Here is an 18,076-nt window from a genome sequence, read left to right on the forward strand (position 1 = left end):
AGACTTATGGGTGGTTGTTTTGAATTCAATGGGTGGATTCAAACCCTCAAAAGATATAAAGGTTGTTAGCATATTTTATTGGGAATATGCTAAGGAGTCTTTTTCAAAGTATATTTTAAAGTTAATTAATATCCCTTTAATAGTAATATTTATTTACTAAATGTAATAATTAATCATTAATGTGATGATTTTTAATACAATAATCTAAGATAAATCTTTTAAACATATTTAATTAATTTATAAACACATTTATAAATCCGTATGTGAAATTTTTAATTTTTATAGTTAATAAATAAGATAGTAATCTTTTGTCTTTCAAAAGATTGTACAAGATTACAAACCTTTTTTCCTGTCGTGAACATTATAAATTATCATAAAATTATCTTAATTATGTACTTTTGATAATATTTTGATAATTTTTACAAGCTCTAGTCGATTAAAAAAAAGAAAATAATTACACAATTAATATATATATATATATAATTCAAAATTATAAGATTGAAGATAGAACCATTGACTCTAAAATCTAGTTGTGGAAGGACCCCAACAACTCATCTGCAAAACTATCTCCATTGACAACTCTGATTTCTCCATCTCAGAGTGTTCCATATCATTGGAAATGGTGCTCATTGGTGACAAACAGCAAGAAAAAGAGAGGATTTTAGCTTGAGCAAAAGCTCTAATATTGTTCTTGGCATGCTGCTTAACTGACCTTAGTGTATAATTCCATCTACAAATTCCTTGATCTTTCAATGTCTCCACAGCACCAATTGCAGCTGCCACCATCCACATTTTCTTCTTCTCCAAAAAACCTTCTCGCTCAAAACGACGTCATTTTGCTCATTCGGGAATACAGCGTTGAACTATTTTTTTCCCGTATTTTTATTAAAGACTTAGTGGAAGTGAAGGAGGCTAATGGGTCCTTTATATAGTAAAACTATGGTAAATGGAATATTTTTGGGTACTAAACGACGAGAGCTTAGCTATGCCGACTGTCGTTTTGGACAAGAATTTTATCTTAACCGGTGCTTTCAATGTAGGGGAGAGAAGTATAGAGAAGAGAGGAGTGTGAAATGGACAAATATGAGTAAGTATATTCCCCATGTTTGAGGGCAAAAAGTAGAATAATTTTTGTCTTTGGTTATATCAACTTGCACTGTGTTTTTTCCCCCACTATTATTTGGTTGGGATACAATTATATATTTATATTGAAAGATGTCTATATTCCATGATTGTGATTTAAATTAGAGTTTTTTTTCTTTTTCCTTTTATTTTTCTTCTAATAATCATTGTCAAACATGAAGGTGAATATGGGATTTATTTTTTATTTTTTTATTAGCATAATTTGATTTTTTTTTTTTGGATATGTAAGGGTGAGAAAACAGCTAAAAAGCACAACCTTTAAATATCAAATTAAAGGTAAGCATTTGATTGATTTGATTTTAAAATTTTTATAAGATCGAATTAATTCAACAGTCATAAAAATATCGAAACTAATTGAATTATAATAAATGATTTGAATGTAGAATATTTTTTTAATTATATTTAATATGTATTAATAATATTTATATATAATATATTTTAAAGATATTTTGAGATATATTTGAAAAATATTAACAATATTTATATATAAAATATATTATTAGTAATCAATTTTTCAATCAAATTTTGACTAAACCAATCAAATAAACTACCCTTGTTAATCAATAATCAAATTCAATTAATTTAATCGATTATTTTGATTTACACTATTTATTTCTTTTCCAATTTTTAGAGTGTAAACCCAAAAATGCAAAGTGAGAAAATATATATGCTTGAGCTTCTTGGGCTACTGGCCCAGCCCAAACTTAATATGCACATGGTTAACCCAAGCATCAAGATGTTCATAATTGTAATTAAATCCTAACTGCTTGCTTATGTGACTGAGATAGGCATTAGGAAGTCTTTGAGCAAACCTCTCTGTGGAGCTTTCATTTCTGTATGCAAATTATAGTTTATATGTTTATCAGGTTTCATCTGGAATTTGCAACTGTTGGCACTTTCAATTCTGATTTATAACCAAAGCTTTCACTCAAAAACCCAACAAGTGTAAAGAAAAAGGAAGTTGGGCCATGTTTCTGATAGAAATTTAGCATTATGTACACAAAATAATGCAGGGGAGGGGGGTTTAATTAGGACCCCAACAGCTTAAATACATAACTTTTCTCAGGGACTCTTCAGATTGCTTCAACTTGTCATCTCTCAGTTTCTTTGACAAAGCAGAAGAAGTTGGGGTGGACAGACTTTTGGCCGGAGAATATTGTCTGATGTTGGCCTTGGCATGGTTTTGGACTGATCTTAATGCATAATTCCACCTACAGACTCCCTGATCTTTCAATGCCTCTACCACCCCAATGCTTGCTGCCACCACCCAAGCTTTGCTTGCAGAACTCATATCTCTTCTTCTTTTGATTTTGGGGTTTCCTGAACTTAAAGAGTTAAGGCTGGAGATGATTTGGATGAGTTGTGATTTTGTCTGAATTTGTGGTTTTCTGGGATGACAAAAGGAGGAGGTTTCTTATATAGTGAAAGGTGTGAGAGATAGTGGGGGGTGGTGGAGAATAAATGAGACTGCAAAACCAGAGGCAGTGTGGGAGACACCCATGGTATTAGTCTAGAAACCAAGATCTAGCTCAATAAGATCTGTCTTTGCACCTGGACAATGGGCAGGAAAGAGACAAAAGTGTCAACAGGAAAAGGAGGATACACTGACTTAACACTGGCTCAACTAAGATAAGGTATGGAGGCCCCTGTGGAAAATTTTTTTGTGACATAAATGAAATTGAAGTAGGATAATGGATTTAATAAAATTATATAAAAGAAAAAAAGAAGCTTAAACAACAAATGTAGGGATGATAATAGATATTCTTTAAACGAGTATAAGAGAATACTTAACTCGAGTAATTTATATTTTAGTTTGAGATAAATTAGAATAATAAATTTTAAACAAATGAGGAATTAGAATCCCTATAATTTTGGGTACCAAGCCAAGTGCTTAGCTTATGTTATTAAAGAAAATTAACAAAACAATAAAGTGATTAAAGAATTATAATTTCATTGACTACTATATTAATTAATTTCAACATGGGTAGAGAATTATATAGAGAACAATAGGATTGTGAAATGGACAAATTTGAGTAAATATATTCCCTAAGTTAAGGACAAAAGGTAGAATAATTTTGTCTTTGGTTATATCAACTTGCACTGTTTTTGGTTGGGTTCAATAATTTATATGGAAAGATGTCTATTCCATGATTGTGGTTTAAATTGGAGTTATTTATTTATTTAATAATCATTGTCAAATACATCATAAAGATGAACATTCCTCTTGATGGAATTAATTTTTTAATTTTTGTTTTGTTTTGTTTTAATTATATTTTTAAAAATATTAATAAGATTTATATATATTTTACATCTATGAGTGAAAAAATCATAGTACAACATAAGACATGGTGCAATTGAATGAGGGAGAAGGTACCAAATCCAGTATAGAAAGAGATGAGATGTCCATATTAGGAATCAAATCCCAATTGCTTGCTTGTGTGAACAAGTCTTTGAGCTAATCCTGATTTTTAGAGCTTTAATTTCTGTATGCAAATTACAGTTTACATGTTTATCAAATTTTATATGAATTTGCAACTGTGGGCACTCTCAATTTTGATTTATAAGTTATAACCAAAATGTTCACTCAATAATCCAACAAGTGTAAAGAAAAAGAAAAAGGAAGTTGAGCCATGTTTCTGATAGAAATTTAGCATTATATACACAAAATAATGTAGGGAGGAGGGGTTAATTAGGACCCCAACAGCTTAAATACATAACTTTTCTTAGGGACTCTTCAGATTCCTTCAACTTGTCATCTCTCAGTTTCTTTGACCAAGCAGGAGAAGATGGGGTAGACAGCCTTTTAGCCTGGGAATATTTTCTGATGTTGGCCTTGGCATGGTGTTGAACTGATCTCAATGCATAGCTCCACGTACAGAGCCCTTGATCTTTCAATGCCTCCACCACCCCAATGCTTGCTGCCACCACCCAAGCTTCGCTTGCAGAACTCATATTTTCTGTCCTGATGATTTTGGGTTTTCCTGAACTAAAGAGTTAAGGCTGGAGAGAATTTGGATGAGTGCAAGACTTGTGATTTTGTCTGAGAATTTGTGGTCTTCTGGGGTGACAAAGGGAGGAGTTCTCTTATGTGGTGAATGGTGTGAGAGATAGTAGGGAGAAGTGGAGAATATATGAGAGTGCAAAACCATAGGCAGTTTTATCAACAGTTTGGGAGACACCCATGGTATTATTCTTGGAGCCAAGTCCATTTTCATGAGTGGTTTATTTAGTTATTTCTTCAATATGATCTGCCTTTGCACCTGGACAGTGATAAGGAAATAGACAAAAGTGTGATAGAAAAAGAAAGATACAATGACTCAACACTGACTCGACTGAGGGGTGGCCTCTTGTTTTTATTGTCGGGCAACTGGCAAGTATAGTTTCAAGGAAGCCCCTGATTTAGCATTTGGAAAAAACAAATATTGTTAAAACAGGATGTTGTCACTTGTCAGTCTGTAAAGAGGAGGAAAAAGGGTGCAAATCTTCCCAGATCAGCTTTCAGAGATTTGAACAAACTTCAGTAGGATAATGGTATATTATCAGATTCACCTTGTCACTGTTGCTTCTGTAAATTTTGATTGGTAAAATTAGCAAATCTTCTAGTTAATTTGGTGAATTTGTTGATCATAAATAATCAAGCAATTCAGAGATCATAAGATTTTAAGTCTGAATAACATGATTTCTTAAGCTTTATGATCTTAAAAAAAGTGTATATTAGGACTGTTGTCTGTTAAAAACAATACAAAGAATTTTTTGTCCATGGAAAAGCTAGTACTAAAGCTTAAGATCCAGCTTTGGCATTGCAGCTGAAGTTTCCAATAATTTGTATTCTTCTCATTGTCTGCAGTCACAATAGGAATTGAACTATGAAATTTTGGCTGAATAGTCTTCAATCCAAAGGGTTTTTCCTTTTTCCTTTTAGCCTTCTGATTACAAACAGAAAACCCCAAACTTTTTGTTAAATAAATAGAGCGTCTTGCTGTTCTTTACACCCAAATCCACTGCTAAACTTGCTGGCATATGAATGGCATTCCTTTAAATCCTAGTAAGTTTCAAGCATATCCTTTGCCTGCTGAAAATAATTTTGGGTCTCTCCATGAACTTATCATCCAAAACCATATTCAATTTCATTCCATTTCTGGCAGCTGGGCTAACTGGCCTTCAAGTTTTAACACCAACAAGCCAAATCTTGAACCAACCCCTACTCATCCAAAATCCAAAAGCTGAACCAGTAACAAAATTGGGGAGCCAAGAAAATATATTCTACTACTACAATATTTAGCAATTTTCATTACATGAACATCCACAACACTAAAATCTAATAGTACTAGGACCCCAACAGCTCAAATCCATGACTTGTCTCATTATCTCTTCAGATTTACTCATCAACTTATTTGAAGCAGCTGAAGAAGAAGAAGAAGAAGAAGAAGAAGAAGGACAAAGCATCTTGGCCTGATGGTCAAATGATCTGATACAGTTCTTGGCATGTTGATGCAGTGACCTTATAGTATAATTCCACCTGCAGATCCCTTGGTCTTTCATTGCCTCTACTGTGCCTATTGTAGCTGCCACAACCCAGGCTTTCCTTGCTTCTCCACTCATTGTTTGAAATTCCTTTGCCTGCAGAAAACTATTGATTTGCAGAGGGCTGATGTTTGTGTTGAATAGTTGATATTGAGATGGAGAAAAGAAATGGGTTGTGTTTAATATTTATAGAGGAGAAGACTTGGAAAAACAATAGGCGGTTTGAGCCAGATAGCAGGAGGTAGAACTGTGGAAAGGGCCCCTGGTTTTTGGAGACAAAAGATAAAAAAAACCAAGTGCTTGCCTTCCCTACTTTTCCTTTTAATTTGTAATAGTTAAGTTTACGTGGGGGGTCAAACCTTTGACTTTTTCCAGCAGGATTTGAGGTTGGTGGGTCAGTTTTCATTTTCTCTTAAACAAGAGAAGATTTTATATTTAATTTAATGATAACTGTGTATTTTTTATTAAAAATTTTAATTTTAATTTTATATTTAAAATAAAACAATTTAGATCTAAATTTTTTTATAGAAAAATGAGGTCTTAATATCGTTGCTAATTTTTTTTAATCATGGTTTAAAATGTAATTTTGGGTCAAAATTTTATATGATTGTGATATTATTTATTATACGTTGGATGAGAATGTAATTATTAAAATTTGTATAAAAATTTAAATCGATGATTATTAATATGTAATTTAAATTCAACAAATTACTGAATCAATGATATTTTGAGAAGTTGTGAAGTAAAATATTAATTGTTTTTTCATTTTTTCCATTACAATATAACTTTTAAAATTAAAGCTTAATCGTTCATACAAAAAAAAAAGAAAATAATATTTGACTTTCTCCTAATTGTTTGGTACGTAAAGAGGATTGAGTTGATAACGTAAGTAATATCGGATTAAATGAAATTTAATTATAAAAAAATAAAAAGAAAATTAAGAGATAAGAATTAAATTTCTTTTCTGTTTTTTGAAAGGCAAGAATCAAATTCAGATGTATAATTCCTTGATTAAGAGCCCAACACCCTAATTAATATTGCTACTAATCAAGTGAGCCAGCTATAAGAGTAGTATTTATTTGTTAGTATTTTTTTTTCACTTTTTAAAAAATTGCTATAAAGAAATAAAAGGTAAATATTAAAATCATATGATTGATTAAAAAAATAGATAAATTATTATAATATATAGTATCAATGTATAAATATAATTAATCTATACAGAAATAAAAATCATGTGCATTAAATGGAAAAACAATAGGCAGTTTTATTAACAGCTTGGGAATTGGTAGAAAGTGGAATGAAATCCCTGGTATTTGAAATACCAAGAAAAAGCTTTCCAGCTCATTTTTGATGAATTAGTCAATAACTCAACACCCTTTTCATGAAGAATCTTTCAACAGTAAGGAAAATTTCAAGATGAAATTTCCAGAAATTTGCTCAATACAAATTGGCATTAATTAGCTCAAATATAAAAATTTTCATCTCTTTTTATCCAAAATTTTAAGCTAATATTAATAGAAAATGTAAAGCATTTTCTCAGAGCTAAGTAAATTCCCATTCTAGAACCATGGTTGAGCTTGTTAGCAGGTATTAACATATGATCAAATCAAGCTACATCTTCAAGTAGAAAACTTTGGGTTTGAGTTTTGAGTTTTGGAATGAGGGATTTGCTCTCAACTTGTATGGAATCCAATCAATGGATTAGAAAGATCAGATAAAAAGAAAATGTTTAGACTGAATTTCCATATATTTAATCACTTGATCTCCAAATCAATACATAGAGCCCAATCTTGAAATCATATATGAAAAACATAGAAAAGAAAAAGAGAAATTAATTACATTTATTGAGATTGTCTCTCCTTGTTTCTCTCTGCCAAAAATTTCTATGATCCCAAACATCAGAATCTAACAGTATTAGGACCCCAACAGTTCAAATCCATGACTTTCCTCATTTTCTCCTCAGCTTTCCTCCTCTTCTCCTTCCTCAACTTACTTGAAACAGCAGCTGAAGATGAAGAAGAAGAAAGCATCTTGGCTTGAGAAAAGGACCTGATGTTGTTCTTGGCATGTTGATGCAGTGACCTTATAGTATAATTCCACCTGCATATCCCTTGGTCTTTCAGTGCCTCCACTGCCCCAATTGTAGTTGCCACAATCCAGGCTTTCCTTCCTGCGGCTGCACTCATTGTTAAAAAGGGTTTGATACTCTTCTCTGAAAGATTAGAAGATGGAGATTTCCTTCAGGTTTTTTCCTGATGAGGTTCTGATCGAGCTTGGGGTTGGAGGAATGAAAGTTTGGGTCCTTTTATATAGTTGGGAAACTACAGGCGGTTCAAGCAAAGCAAAGCAAAGAAGGAAAGAGAACCCATGGTTTTTGGAAACAAAACCAAGTGCCTTGGTGGGCTTTTACCAGGCTGGAAAGTACTTTGGGATTTTCGATGCCTTCACTGGCATGAACCAATGGCTTAAACGTGTGACCGAAGATTCCAGGAAATCTAACTTTCCTTTCAGTCCAAACAAAAGAAAAGTTGTGTCATCTTTGCCTGCTTTGGTGTTTTCATTTCATAGAAAATGTCTATGTTCTAAACCCAACCGTGCATCAGGATTTGGACCATCTGCTTTGGTGGATTTAGTCAGTAAATTATGGAAAAAATATAAGGTTTGGATTGTGCCCTGTATTTCACATGGGCTTTCTTGTTTACTATTTAATATATAGGTGTTTTGTTCGAACTTGAATCAAGCAGTTAGAAATATAATTATGGCTCCATCAATGGAAATTCTCTTATTAATCTGGCATGAACAAGACAATTTTGGGCAAGGCACTCTTAAAAAATAGGGTTTTTCGATTGATAATGTTTTAGATATATAGAGACTCCATGTATAATTTAAATCCAAAGCCAAACTCAAATTCATTTCAATTTTTGGACAGGTGCATGCCAAAGGCTTGAATAGAATCCTTCTAAACCATGAAAGTTACATTTAAATCTAACTGTAGTAGGAACCCAGGAGCTCAACTCCATCACTTTTTTGATGGACTGCTCAGATTTCTTTACCTCAGGTGGCAAAGATGGAGAAGAAAGCACCTTGGCCTGATCAGTAAAGGAGCTAAGATTGTTCATGGCTTGTTGGTGCAATAACCTCAGGCCGTAATTCCATCCACAGATTCCTTGGTCCTTCAATGCCTCCACTCCAAAAATAGTAGCAGCCACAATCCATGCTTCCTTTGTTGCACTCATTGTTTCCTTTTATAAGTTTTTCAGTATGGTGATAATGAAATGGGATTGATCATGTCCCTTTTATATGGGTTGGTGACCAAATATATTATTACATAAATGAAAGAGCACTATAACACTATTGGTAGGTTGGTTTACAGTATTTGTCAAAAGTTTAGGGAAAGTTACTTTTCTCTTTTTAATTTTGGACACAAAATCAAACACTTAACTCAGGTACATACCTCTCTTATATACTTAACAGGTGACTTATCTTATCTCTTCTTGGTGTGATATTTACCAAAAGTTTAAGAAAAGTTCCCAGTCTCCTTTTTACTTGGATACAAAACCAAGTGCTTATGTTACAGATTTATATTTCTAATATACTTAATAAATGGAGGAAAGTTTATATTTATATATCCAAAACTCATTTCATTTCCATGTAATATTTGTCAATAATTTAGTAAAAGCTACCTTTTTTTCCTTTTATTTTAGACACAAAACCAAGTGTTTATGTTACAAATTTATGTTTTTAATATACTTAATAGGTGTGGGAAAATCTATATTTATATACCCAAGACTCATTTCCTATGTTTTAAGAATGTGACATTTGTCAATAGTTTAGGAAAAGTTACCTTTCTCCTTTTTATTTTGGACACAAAACTAAGTGCTTATGCGATAGATTTAGGTTTCTGATGTACTTAATAGGTGAAGGAAAGTTTATATTTATATACCCAACACTTATCTTGTCTCTTATTGATGTAATATCTGTCAATAGTTTAGAGAAAGTTACCATTCACATTTTTATTTTGAAAACAAAACCAAGTGCTTGTGTTACATACTCACGTTTCCAATATACTTAATAGGGATAGGAAAGTTTATATTTATATATCAAAGACTCATTTCATCTCTTATTAATGTGATATTTGCCAATAATTTTTATTTTGGATACAAAATCAAGTGTTTATATTACATATTTACATTTCTAATATATTTAATAAGTGGAGGAAAGTTTATATTTATGTATTCAAGATTCATCCCATTTGTTACTAATATAATATTTGTCAATAGGTAAGGGAAAGTTACCTTTTTCCCTTTAATTTTAGACACAAAATCAAGTGTTTAAGTTATAGATTTTCGTTTCTCATATACTTAATAGATATAGAAAAGTTTATATTTATATACTAGAAACTTAGCTCGTCTCTTACCGATGTGATACTTGCTAATAGTATAAAGAAAGTTACCTTTTTCCCTTTTATTTTGGATACAAAATTAAGTGCTTATGTTACATATTTACATTTTTTATATACTTAATAGGTGAACATAAGTTTATATTCATATATCCAAAACTCATTTCGTCTCTTATTGATATGATATTTGCCAATAATTTAAGAAAAATTACTTTTCTCCCTCTTATTTTGGGCACAAAACCAAGTGCTTATATCACATGTTTACGTTTTTTATGTACTTAATAGGTAGAGGAAGATGTATATTTGTATAACCAAGACTTATGTTACATACTAATAGGTCTAGTTGTGTAGGAAGGAATATATTCATATATCCATGCTTGTGTTTCTTATATACTTAATAGATAAAAGAAGATTTATATTTATATACCAAGACTTATCTCATTTTTATTAATGTAAAATTTGTTGATAGTTTAAGAAAAGTTATTTTTCTCCCTCTAATTTTGAACGCCAAACCAAGTATTTATGTTACACGCTTAGGTTTCTCATATACTTAATAAGTGGAAGAAGGTATATAGTTATATATCCAAATTAACGTTTTTGATATATTTAATAAAAAATCTGTATTTATATACTCAAGACTCATTTTATTTTTTATTGACATGATATTTATTAATATTTTAGATCAAAATTACTTTTCTCCCTTTTATTTTGGACACAAAGCCAAGTGCTTGTTTATTTTAAACCAGACCTTTGGTTGATTACATCTAATTAAGAATTGAGGAAACTTCTTTTTTCCTTCATAAACCATGTGGTCTGAACCTTAATTTTGTTAATTAATTTAATTTGAATTCTTATGGCAAATAATATATAGTTGAATTCAATTGGAAAAATTAGGAAATGAAGCAAAAAAACTATGTTTCTTTATAGTTAAATTAATCTTAATCTAGAAAATAATTAATTAACTAATCAGTATGGGGATTTTAAGTCTTGAATTATTTTTTTGTGCTGAATTTTATCAATTTGGAAACAATAATATGGGGATTTTAAGTCTTTACCTATCTTCATATTAATTCACTAAGACTTAACAAAAATAACAATTATATAACCAAATTTATCCCAAAAGGAAAAAATAAAAAAAATGCAGAAAGTCCATTCTAATCTCAAACTCAACATTTGAACAATTTTTTTTTAATTGTTCAAGTAATGTAATATTTAGTGCAAAAATGGGCATTACATATATACCAAAAATAAAAAAGATAAAAAGGGGGATTAATTAGGACCCCAACAGCTCAAATACATGACTGTTCTTAGTGATTCCTCTGACTTCTTCAACTTCTCATCATCCCTCAGCTTCTTACACAAAGCAGAAGAAGATGGAGCAGGAAGTTTTTTCTTGGCTTGAGAACATGATCTGATGTTGTTCTTGGCATGCTGTTGGATTGACCTTAGAGCATGGTTCCATCTACAAAAACCTTGATCTTTCAATGCCTCAACAGCTCCAATGCTAGCTGCTGCTACCCAAGCTCCTGTTGAAGAACTCATGGTTTTTCTTTTCTATACCCTTTTGAGAGTAATTTGAAATGAAAGTGGAAATGGGATTTTTTGTTTTGTGGTTGTTAGTTGATTTGTTGAAGGAAATGGGGGGTCAGATGAGAGTTTCTTATATAGAGGAAAGTGTTGGAGAGAAAACCAGGGATGGTGTTTGCCTAATCAAAAGGCCAAAAAGCCAGCCAATGGTTTAAGGTGGTAGGCTAGTGGTATTATTATAAAATAACTGGCTTATCTGTATCCTACAATGGAGACAATAATGAGATAATGGTGGGGGTACGAATTACTATGGACAAATCCCCAAGATAAGATTGTAGGCTTGCTTATCTAGTTTCTCTGTATATGGGAGCTGAACCCTTCCCATCCAAGTCATAACATTTGTTCTATTCTACCAGGGTGAGAGTAAAAATCATCCCATCAACTGGAAAATAAAAGCAGGGGTAGTAAATCAGATGGGAGGAACTTAACTGAGGTGAGTTAGGTCAAATTCAGTAGGAAATTTGAAAGAGTCAGCTGCCCCGAACTTTCTTTTTTCTTCCCAATCATCAGGAGATTCTCCTTCATCAGTACTATCTTCATTATCCTCGTCGCAGCAACTGGTAGGTGAAGAGGGATCGTGCACACTTTTGGATCTGCAAAATGGGGTGGCAAGCATGCTTACTTGACCAAAGTGAGATATTTCAACAACAACTGTGTCATCATCTACTGGGAGGGGTTGTTTCCATGGTTCTCCATCCATCCTCATAAACGTGTGATCGGCTGCTCCCTTGTTGAACTCAAAGCGGACGGCGTTGGCCTAAAATGTAGACAGATACATCAGATGGGGAAAACAAAGATCAGAATGATGGAAGGCAGCTACAATTGCTTGACATGCTACCTGTGCTAAACGAGTTCCATGTCCGTTTGGGGCAAGCAAAACAAGCCCATGCAACACATTTCTAAAACCTACAATCTCAATCAGGCCATCATCCACAAAAGAAGGAGTAAAGCCTCTCTGTGAACCAAGAATTTAGCAAAATTGGCAATCAGAACCTTTTGGTGAGAAATCAGTCCAAATCTAACTACAATTTCAGCTATGATTTTAGTTCGGATTATAACAGAAGATAGAGGAAGAGAAGAATAAGAACGAACATCACGGTATTTCTTCCTGTATGGTTTTCCCCATGGATTGAAACCTCCAGAGAAACTAGGCAAATTAAGGCAGACGATGGACTTAATGCTGTTTAAGAAAGAAATTACAAGTATAAGCAGAAGTGGGACTAAAAATGAGAAATCAAAATGTTGATTATATTCATAACAGTGTATCCAGGTTATACATATGAAAAGAAACACATAGTTTTGACCTGCGAGGTATGTTGAGGTCCTCCCATTGGCCTTGCTTCTTCATAATCATAACCTTTGTTAGCTGAGCTACGTTCCTGTAATGAAATTAGGCCATTCTCATAAACTCTGGCAACCAAACAGAGGGCAACCATGACTCGAAGAATGAATGACATCCTAGGGCGCAAGAAGCTTACCCAAGAAACAAAAGAATACAAAATAATCCAATGGGAGACAATAGAGATCGAAGTTGAATGCTCGGTAGTGACAAACTTAACCAGGCAATAAATGCACTAACAGAAAGCATACATGGTGTCATTCAGCAGAAAGACATGACTGATGAGCATATGTAAATAAAGCTCTAAAAAACTGAAGACATGACTGATGAGCTAGAAAATCACAAATATCTAACATATATGAAAACTTCATGGAGTAGAGTGCAATAATCTTAAATACAAGACCAATGATACAACCTTGCAGTATCATAAAACTAGCAGGACCTTGTTAACTAAAGTAGTTAGCCAAGTGACATGACCAATAAAAACAAAAAGGCACACAAATCACTTGCTTGGTACCGAACTCACAAATTGATTATCAGTTATCTTCAGTTCTTCACAACTGTAACTCATATGAATACTATACAATATGGTTAATTTTGCCAAACAAGCATTATCAACAAAATTAAAATAAATAGCCAGCTGAGAAGCATTAAATATCAAGCCATCATGCATGTTCTTCTAAACAGGATGGGAACTTATATTGCCAAACATCTGTAAGAAGACTCACAGTGAAGAAGGATGAAAAGGAGAAGAAAGCCATGATTGAGTACATCCAAGCTTTATGTAAGTACTCTGCTTCACCACAAAGAAATGAGTACCCATATAAGTTACAGAATAATCTTGAGGATGACGATACAAGGGAAAGGAAACTTATAGACGTCTTAAAAGAAAAGATCCTGTCATACACTATATTATTAGTAAGTAAGCTACAACTACAGCAAAACATAAAAGTAGTATATTTATATAAACATGTATGAAGATATCTCCAGTCTAAATACACAAACATGTGTGAGAGAGGGAGGGGAACTTGTATAATCAGTATTTCATTTGTTTTTTCAGACTACATTTGGTTCCAGATAATTAAAGATTATTCCACATATCAACAACATTTATCACTGCAGAAGCATATGCTTACCTGATTAATTAACTGATTTCTGAATTTTTCTGGGTGCAATTTCCTCTCTGAGTGAAATGCATATGATATTTGAGCATCCATTCCTGACCAGAACAAAATCTTGTTGGTGAATGAACACTGCAATTAGACTTATTTAATAGTATTAACAACAAGGTAGGTACCAAACAAAATTTCATATGTAAATAATTTGGCTGACTTCACCCTTATACGGATTTTTGGAGTATAAAGCTTTGGTAAATTAAACTATACTACGATACTTAAAAGACTTATTGAAACTTGAATGCCCTTAAAGCCTAATCATAACAATCAGAATAAAAGTTTTTGCACCAAGATCTAAATCTAGAAAAGGAGGTAACTAACTACTAACAATCATATGCAAAAGCAATACAGCTGGGCTAATGATGCTCTTCATTGTGAGGCTTACTTCCATGGCAAAATCAGCATAAAAGTTTTAAATGAGAAGATGGACAAACTATATGTGGCTCCATGCGGTAATCCTAATTGTGCAATAATTCTATCTCCCATTGAATCACTCTACCTCCAAAAATGGCTCAAATGACCAATTGCATGATATATATAGTGGGGGGAAACCATCTCAATATAATTGACTGTTCAAGCATCCCATGCCTATCATGTCAGGGCCAAAATGCTATGTTGGATGAATCTATATATCAGGTTAAACTTGAAGAAATGCTATGTTGGACCGTAAGGGCTCAAGTTGAAGACACTAACAGAAGGGAAATCACTGGCTACTACTTTCACCAATCCAAGTCCTAAGAAGCACCAGAGTTTACACAACATGAGATGCTTGAATGAGTAATACAAAGGTACACATCTGTATATCTACATGTCTTTAGAAAATAAGAAATTTTTCCCTTTTTAAAATTATGAAAATTTTCATACTAGATTATATTTCTTACCCATGCTGAAGTAGTTCCAAAATCCTCCCCGGTACGTGTGATAACCCTCCTGAGAAGTGAGAACATCCAAAAACATCACATTCATATGAAGCATGTAAATATTAAAGGGGAAATCAAGCATGTAAGAATGATGATTTGAACCCCCACAAAAGAATAGAAAACAGAAATGTACCATGTTAAGTTTGTCTGTTTGAGAGATGCGATGAAATGCATGCAAAGAATGGGGTAGTTCAAGAGGTGCAATGGGATCACAGGAACCTTCCGTAGGGGCCCTCATTCGCATGATAATATGCCAGCTGAAATTTCATTGAATGAACTGTAGCATTAATAATAAAATGGACAACATATTGAAGCTTTTAGCATGTAAGCAACTGAATTCGTTTTTCCATTATGACACGGCAAATTATAACCATAAGAAAGTGAAAGTAAAGAAAGAACTGCTAGTGTAAGTATAAAATCACTATTTAATCTAGGTTCAACAAGTAATAAATTCTTTTTCACGTTCATTTAAAATTTTGAAAAGTTCTGGCAGAGATTAACTTTCTTCTTGTTATGCTCATAGTAATGCACAGTTCATATTTGCACAGCCACATCATATCACATTTAAGGCTTCAGAGGACTATGAGAGATGTCAAAAGGGTATGAGCACATGACAAAAGCCATTAGGAGGATGGTTTAGTGGCAGAAATTTTGAGTGGTCAAGTGAACCAAGATATTGCACAAAGCAAGCATAAAGCTCATAACAAGTGTGGCGACACAAATATAATCTACATGCTGAACTCCTTAATTAAAGTTTCTAGAAACTAGATGCATGTCAAAGTCATCAAAAACTATCTCTTTCATTCAGTAGGGCTTGTTCAGACAACTTCCGTATTTCACTCCTTCCTGAACCTTCAAATGCAACTCAACATTGTTCACAAATACAGGGTTCTTGTTTTGGCGCAACATGATATTGGAAGATAAAGCACTATGAATTACTTAGAAGGAAATAAAAGATATGTAAAAGCATGTGTGTCTGTGTTTATAGTAGCTTCATGAAAACCAGGAAGACAACAGCTAAGGAGTTTATTACCTGTCAATTTTCATTTCCTTTGCATTCTTTACTTGTTCCAAGAAGGACAATACAGATTGGCAGTCTGTACCAGGATTTTTCTTTCCCTGCAAATTAACCAAACACAAAGTGTGACTGAGATGAGCCAATTCTTCCAGTACATGCTGTATGTCAAGTGTAAAACAACCATTTCCAAAACAGTGTACACTAGTAAATGATCTCTAGAACAGAGCAACTACTTATTCTCATCCATTCATCTAAGGAGATTAAAAAGACAGTTTGGCATCACTGATGATAATAAAATGAAATTTAGCAACATAGATCTACCAGCTACCGGCTTAAAAGGATTATGCTTGTAAATTTTTGTTCCTTTCTTTGCCAATACCAATTGCTGAGAGATTTAACAATAAAATGGGGACAAACACAGAAAAGGGAAATAATACAAAGACATTATTCCAACAATTAGACACAGTTTGTGATTTACATGAAGATGACACCATTATAAGAGAACAACAAATACAAAAAAAAAAAAAAAACCAAGCTGCAAACCATTATGAACTGACAATTAATAAAATAAACTACATTGGTTTTCAAAAATAAAATAAACTACATGAGACAAGTGAGCATCATCCTACCCAGCCAAAAGAAAACGGTAGGTTGTTTCCAGTTCCCAGAGGCACTGTAGCAACTGGAGGTGGCTGAGGCAGTTTAAGATCGGATATTACACCAAGAAGCCAGCCAGCTGTGCCATCGCCACCTGCAACCTAACAAACAGTCTAAGCATATATTAGAAATAAAATTTAGATATCAACTGTGTGCATAGATAACATGGATGTATGTATATGCGATGAGCGTGTATACATGTTAGTAAAGAAGACAAACAGCCTAATAATAATTATAACCAGTTACTTAACATGTCAACTCACAATTATTCTCAAGCTATTCTGAATAGCTGGAGCCAAAACATCCCCATGCTGTTCAAGTGTCCCCAGAGTGGCAAAAATTTGGTGTAACACCTTATCAGGTTTTGTCTCTCTCAAATCAAAAACCTGAAAATCAATCAGCCAAACGCCAATTGATTGTGAAGATGAATAATCATAGTGAAAATTGCATTATCCTCTAAGAGCAGGCAGAGGTAAATAAACAAAAAAAAAAAACAATACCTGCTTTTTGTTAAGAACAGAACGGTACGTAAGGAGAAGATCCCCACCAAGCTGTCCACCACTTTTGGAGTTGATAAACACTAACACTGGACAAGAAGGTATCCGTAGTGGTTTCTTTGGTTCTGATCCAGGAACAAGTATATAATCTGGAATATAGTATTCAGTCAAAATATTGTCTGACATAACATCACCCATCCCTGCCTCCCAGCTGTAGGTTACATATATCAGAAAAGATCAACAAATTCAGAATAGTATTATAAGTCTGCAGCAATCATGTAGGTGTATCAACATTTTGCTTGTGAAACAAAAGCTAAGAAACATAAGACTTTGAAAGAATAAACAGAAACTTGGCGAGTAATACAAAAAATACTTATGCCACTCAATGAGCACTACAAGCCCTCCATGAAATCCTTTCTCTCCTTTCGTTTAGATATAATATATAGTTGACAATTGGAAAGATTGCATAAAACTTGAAAACAGTGATAGCTAAGCATGTAATTCTTATTGCATGTCACCAAAGAAGCGTCATTTCACACCAGAAACAACCCAATTCAAGGAATTTAATCAAACAGGGAGAAGATTTTACAATTGACAGATCCAACCTATGGAACATATTCTAAATTTTAGTTATTTCTTTAAATGAAATTAAATACATTAATAATCAGCAACAAAAAATACTTAGAACCTTCTAGAAAGAAAACTACGAATATCTCTGGCCATGAGCTGTAATCCCAAGGACAATTCAAGCAAGCCCTTCCCAGGGAAGAACGACAACTTTTTAATCAAAGCCATTCTCTTCTATCATAAAACCGAC

The 18,076-nt window shown here is 33.1% G+C and overlaps 8 protein-coding genes across 9 annotated transcripts in view; all 8 read right to left on the bottom strand.

Moving 5' to 3' along the window:
* Positions 1-519: 519 nt before the first annotated feature.
* On the bottom strand, positions 520-792 carry LOC149527022 (uncharacterized). Its single transcript, XM_089784103.1, has one exon. The coding sequence runs from the start codon at positions 790-792 to the stop codon at positions 520-522; it is 273 nt and encodes a 90-aa protein (XP_089640229.1).
* A 1,297-nt stretch (positions 793-2,089) lies between these two features.
* Positions 2,090-2,653, bottom strand: LOC110419798 (uncharacterized). Its single transcript, XM_021432908.1, has one exon. The coding sequence runs from the start codon at positions 2,432-2,434 to the stop codon at positions 2,168-2,170; it is 267 nt and encodes an 88-aa protein (XP_021288583.1). The 5' UTR covers positions 2,435-2,653; the 3' UTR covers positions 2,090-2,167.
* A 1,098-nt stretch (positions 2,654-3,751) lies between these two features.
* Positions 3,752-4,462, bottom strand: LOC110419876 (uncharacterized). Its single transcript, XM_021433005.1, has one exon. It carries the CDS (start codon positions 4,093-4,095, stop codon positions 3,829-3,831), a length of 267 nt encoding a protein of 88 aa, XP_021288680.1. The 5' UTR covers positions 4,096-4,462; the 3' UTR covers positions 3,752-3,828.
* Positions 4,463-4,545: 83 nt separating this feature from the next.
* Positions 4,546-6,150, bottom strand: LOC110419659 (uncharacterized). Its single transcript, XM_021432754.2, has one exon. It carries the CDS (start codon positions 5,743-5,745, stop codon positions 5,455-5,457), a length of 291 nt encoding a protein of 96 aa, XP_021288429.2. The 5' UTR covers positions 5,746-6,150; the 3' UTR covers positions 4,546-5,454.
* A 1,245-nt stretch (positions 6,151-7,395) lies between these two features.
* LOC149527023 (uncharacterized) lies at positions 7,396-8,054 on the bottom strand. Its single transcript, XM_089784035.1, has one exon. The coding sequence runs from the start codon at positions 7,851-7,853 to the stop codon at positions 7,566-7,568; it is 288 nt and encodes a 95-aa protein (XP_089640161.1). The 5' UTR covers positions 7,854-8,054; the 3' UTR covers positions 7,396-7,565.
* A 522-nt stretch (positions 8,055-8,576) lies between these two features.
* LOC149527024 (uncharacterized) lies at positions 8,577-8,903 on the bottom strand. Its single transcript, XM_089783931.1, has one exon. It carries the CDS (start codon positions 8,901-8,903, stop codon positions 8,577-8,579), a length of 327 nt encoding a protein of 108 aa, XP_089640057.1.
* A 2,311-nt stretch (positions 8,904-11,214) lies between these two features.
* On the bottom strand, positions 11,215-11,610 carry LOC110419614 (uncharacterized). Its single transcript, XM_021432710.2, has one exon. It carries the CDS (start codon positions 11,606-11,608, stop codon positions 11,336-11,338), a length of 273 nt encoding a protein of 90 aa, XP_021288385.1. The 5' UTR covers positions 11,609-11,610; the 3' UTR covers positions 11,215-11,335.
* Positions 11,611-12,077: 467 nt separating this feature from the next.
* Positions 12,078-18,076, bottom strand: part of LOC110419613 (diacylglycerol kinase 1-like) — a 6,923-nt gene continuing 924 nt past the window's right edge. The window contains exons 2-13 of one of the 2 annotated variants that reach the window (XM_021432708.2): positions 17,263-17,470; positions 17,026-17,148; positions 16,735-16,863; positions 16,121-16,206; positions 15,221-15,344; positions 15,049-15,097; positions 14,129-14,211; positions 13,721-13,785; positions 12,958-13,032; positions 12,746-12,833; positions 12,492-12,608; positions 12,078-12,410 (exon numbers count right to left, since the gene is read on the bottom strand). In XM_021432708.2, coding sequence (XP_021288383.1) covers positions 12,078-12,410; positions 12,492-12,608; positions 12,746-12,833; positions 12,958-13,032; positions 13,721-13,785; positions 14,129-14,211; positions 15,049-15,097; positions 15,221-15,344; positions 16,121-16,206; positions 16,735-16,863; positions 17,026-17,148; positions 17,263-17,457 — 1,467 coding nt within the window. In that variant the 5' untranslated portion in view covers positions 17,458-17,470. Of the gene's footprint in view, positions 12,411-12,491; positions 12,609-12,745; positions 12,834-12,957; positions 13,033-13,720; positions 13,786-14,128; positions 14,212-15,048; positions 15,098-15,220; positions 15,345-16,120; positions 16,207-16,734; positions 16,876-17,025; positions 17,149-17,262; positions 17,471-18,076 lie in introns of those variants that run through there. The other variant, XM_089784026.1, reaches the window with a different exon arrangement.

This window comes from Theobroma umbraticum, unplaced genomic scaffold, assembly GCF_002168275.2.
Source record: "Theobroma umbraticum cultivar Fairchild unplaced genomic scaffold, ASM216827v3 scaffold_67.0, whole genome shotgun sequence".
Classification (NCBI taxonomy): domain Eukaryota; kingdom Viridiplantae; phylum Streptophyta; class Magnoliopsida; order Malvales; family Malvaceae; genus Theobroma; species Theobroma umbraticum.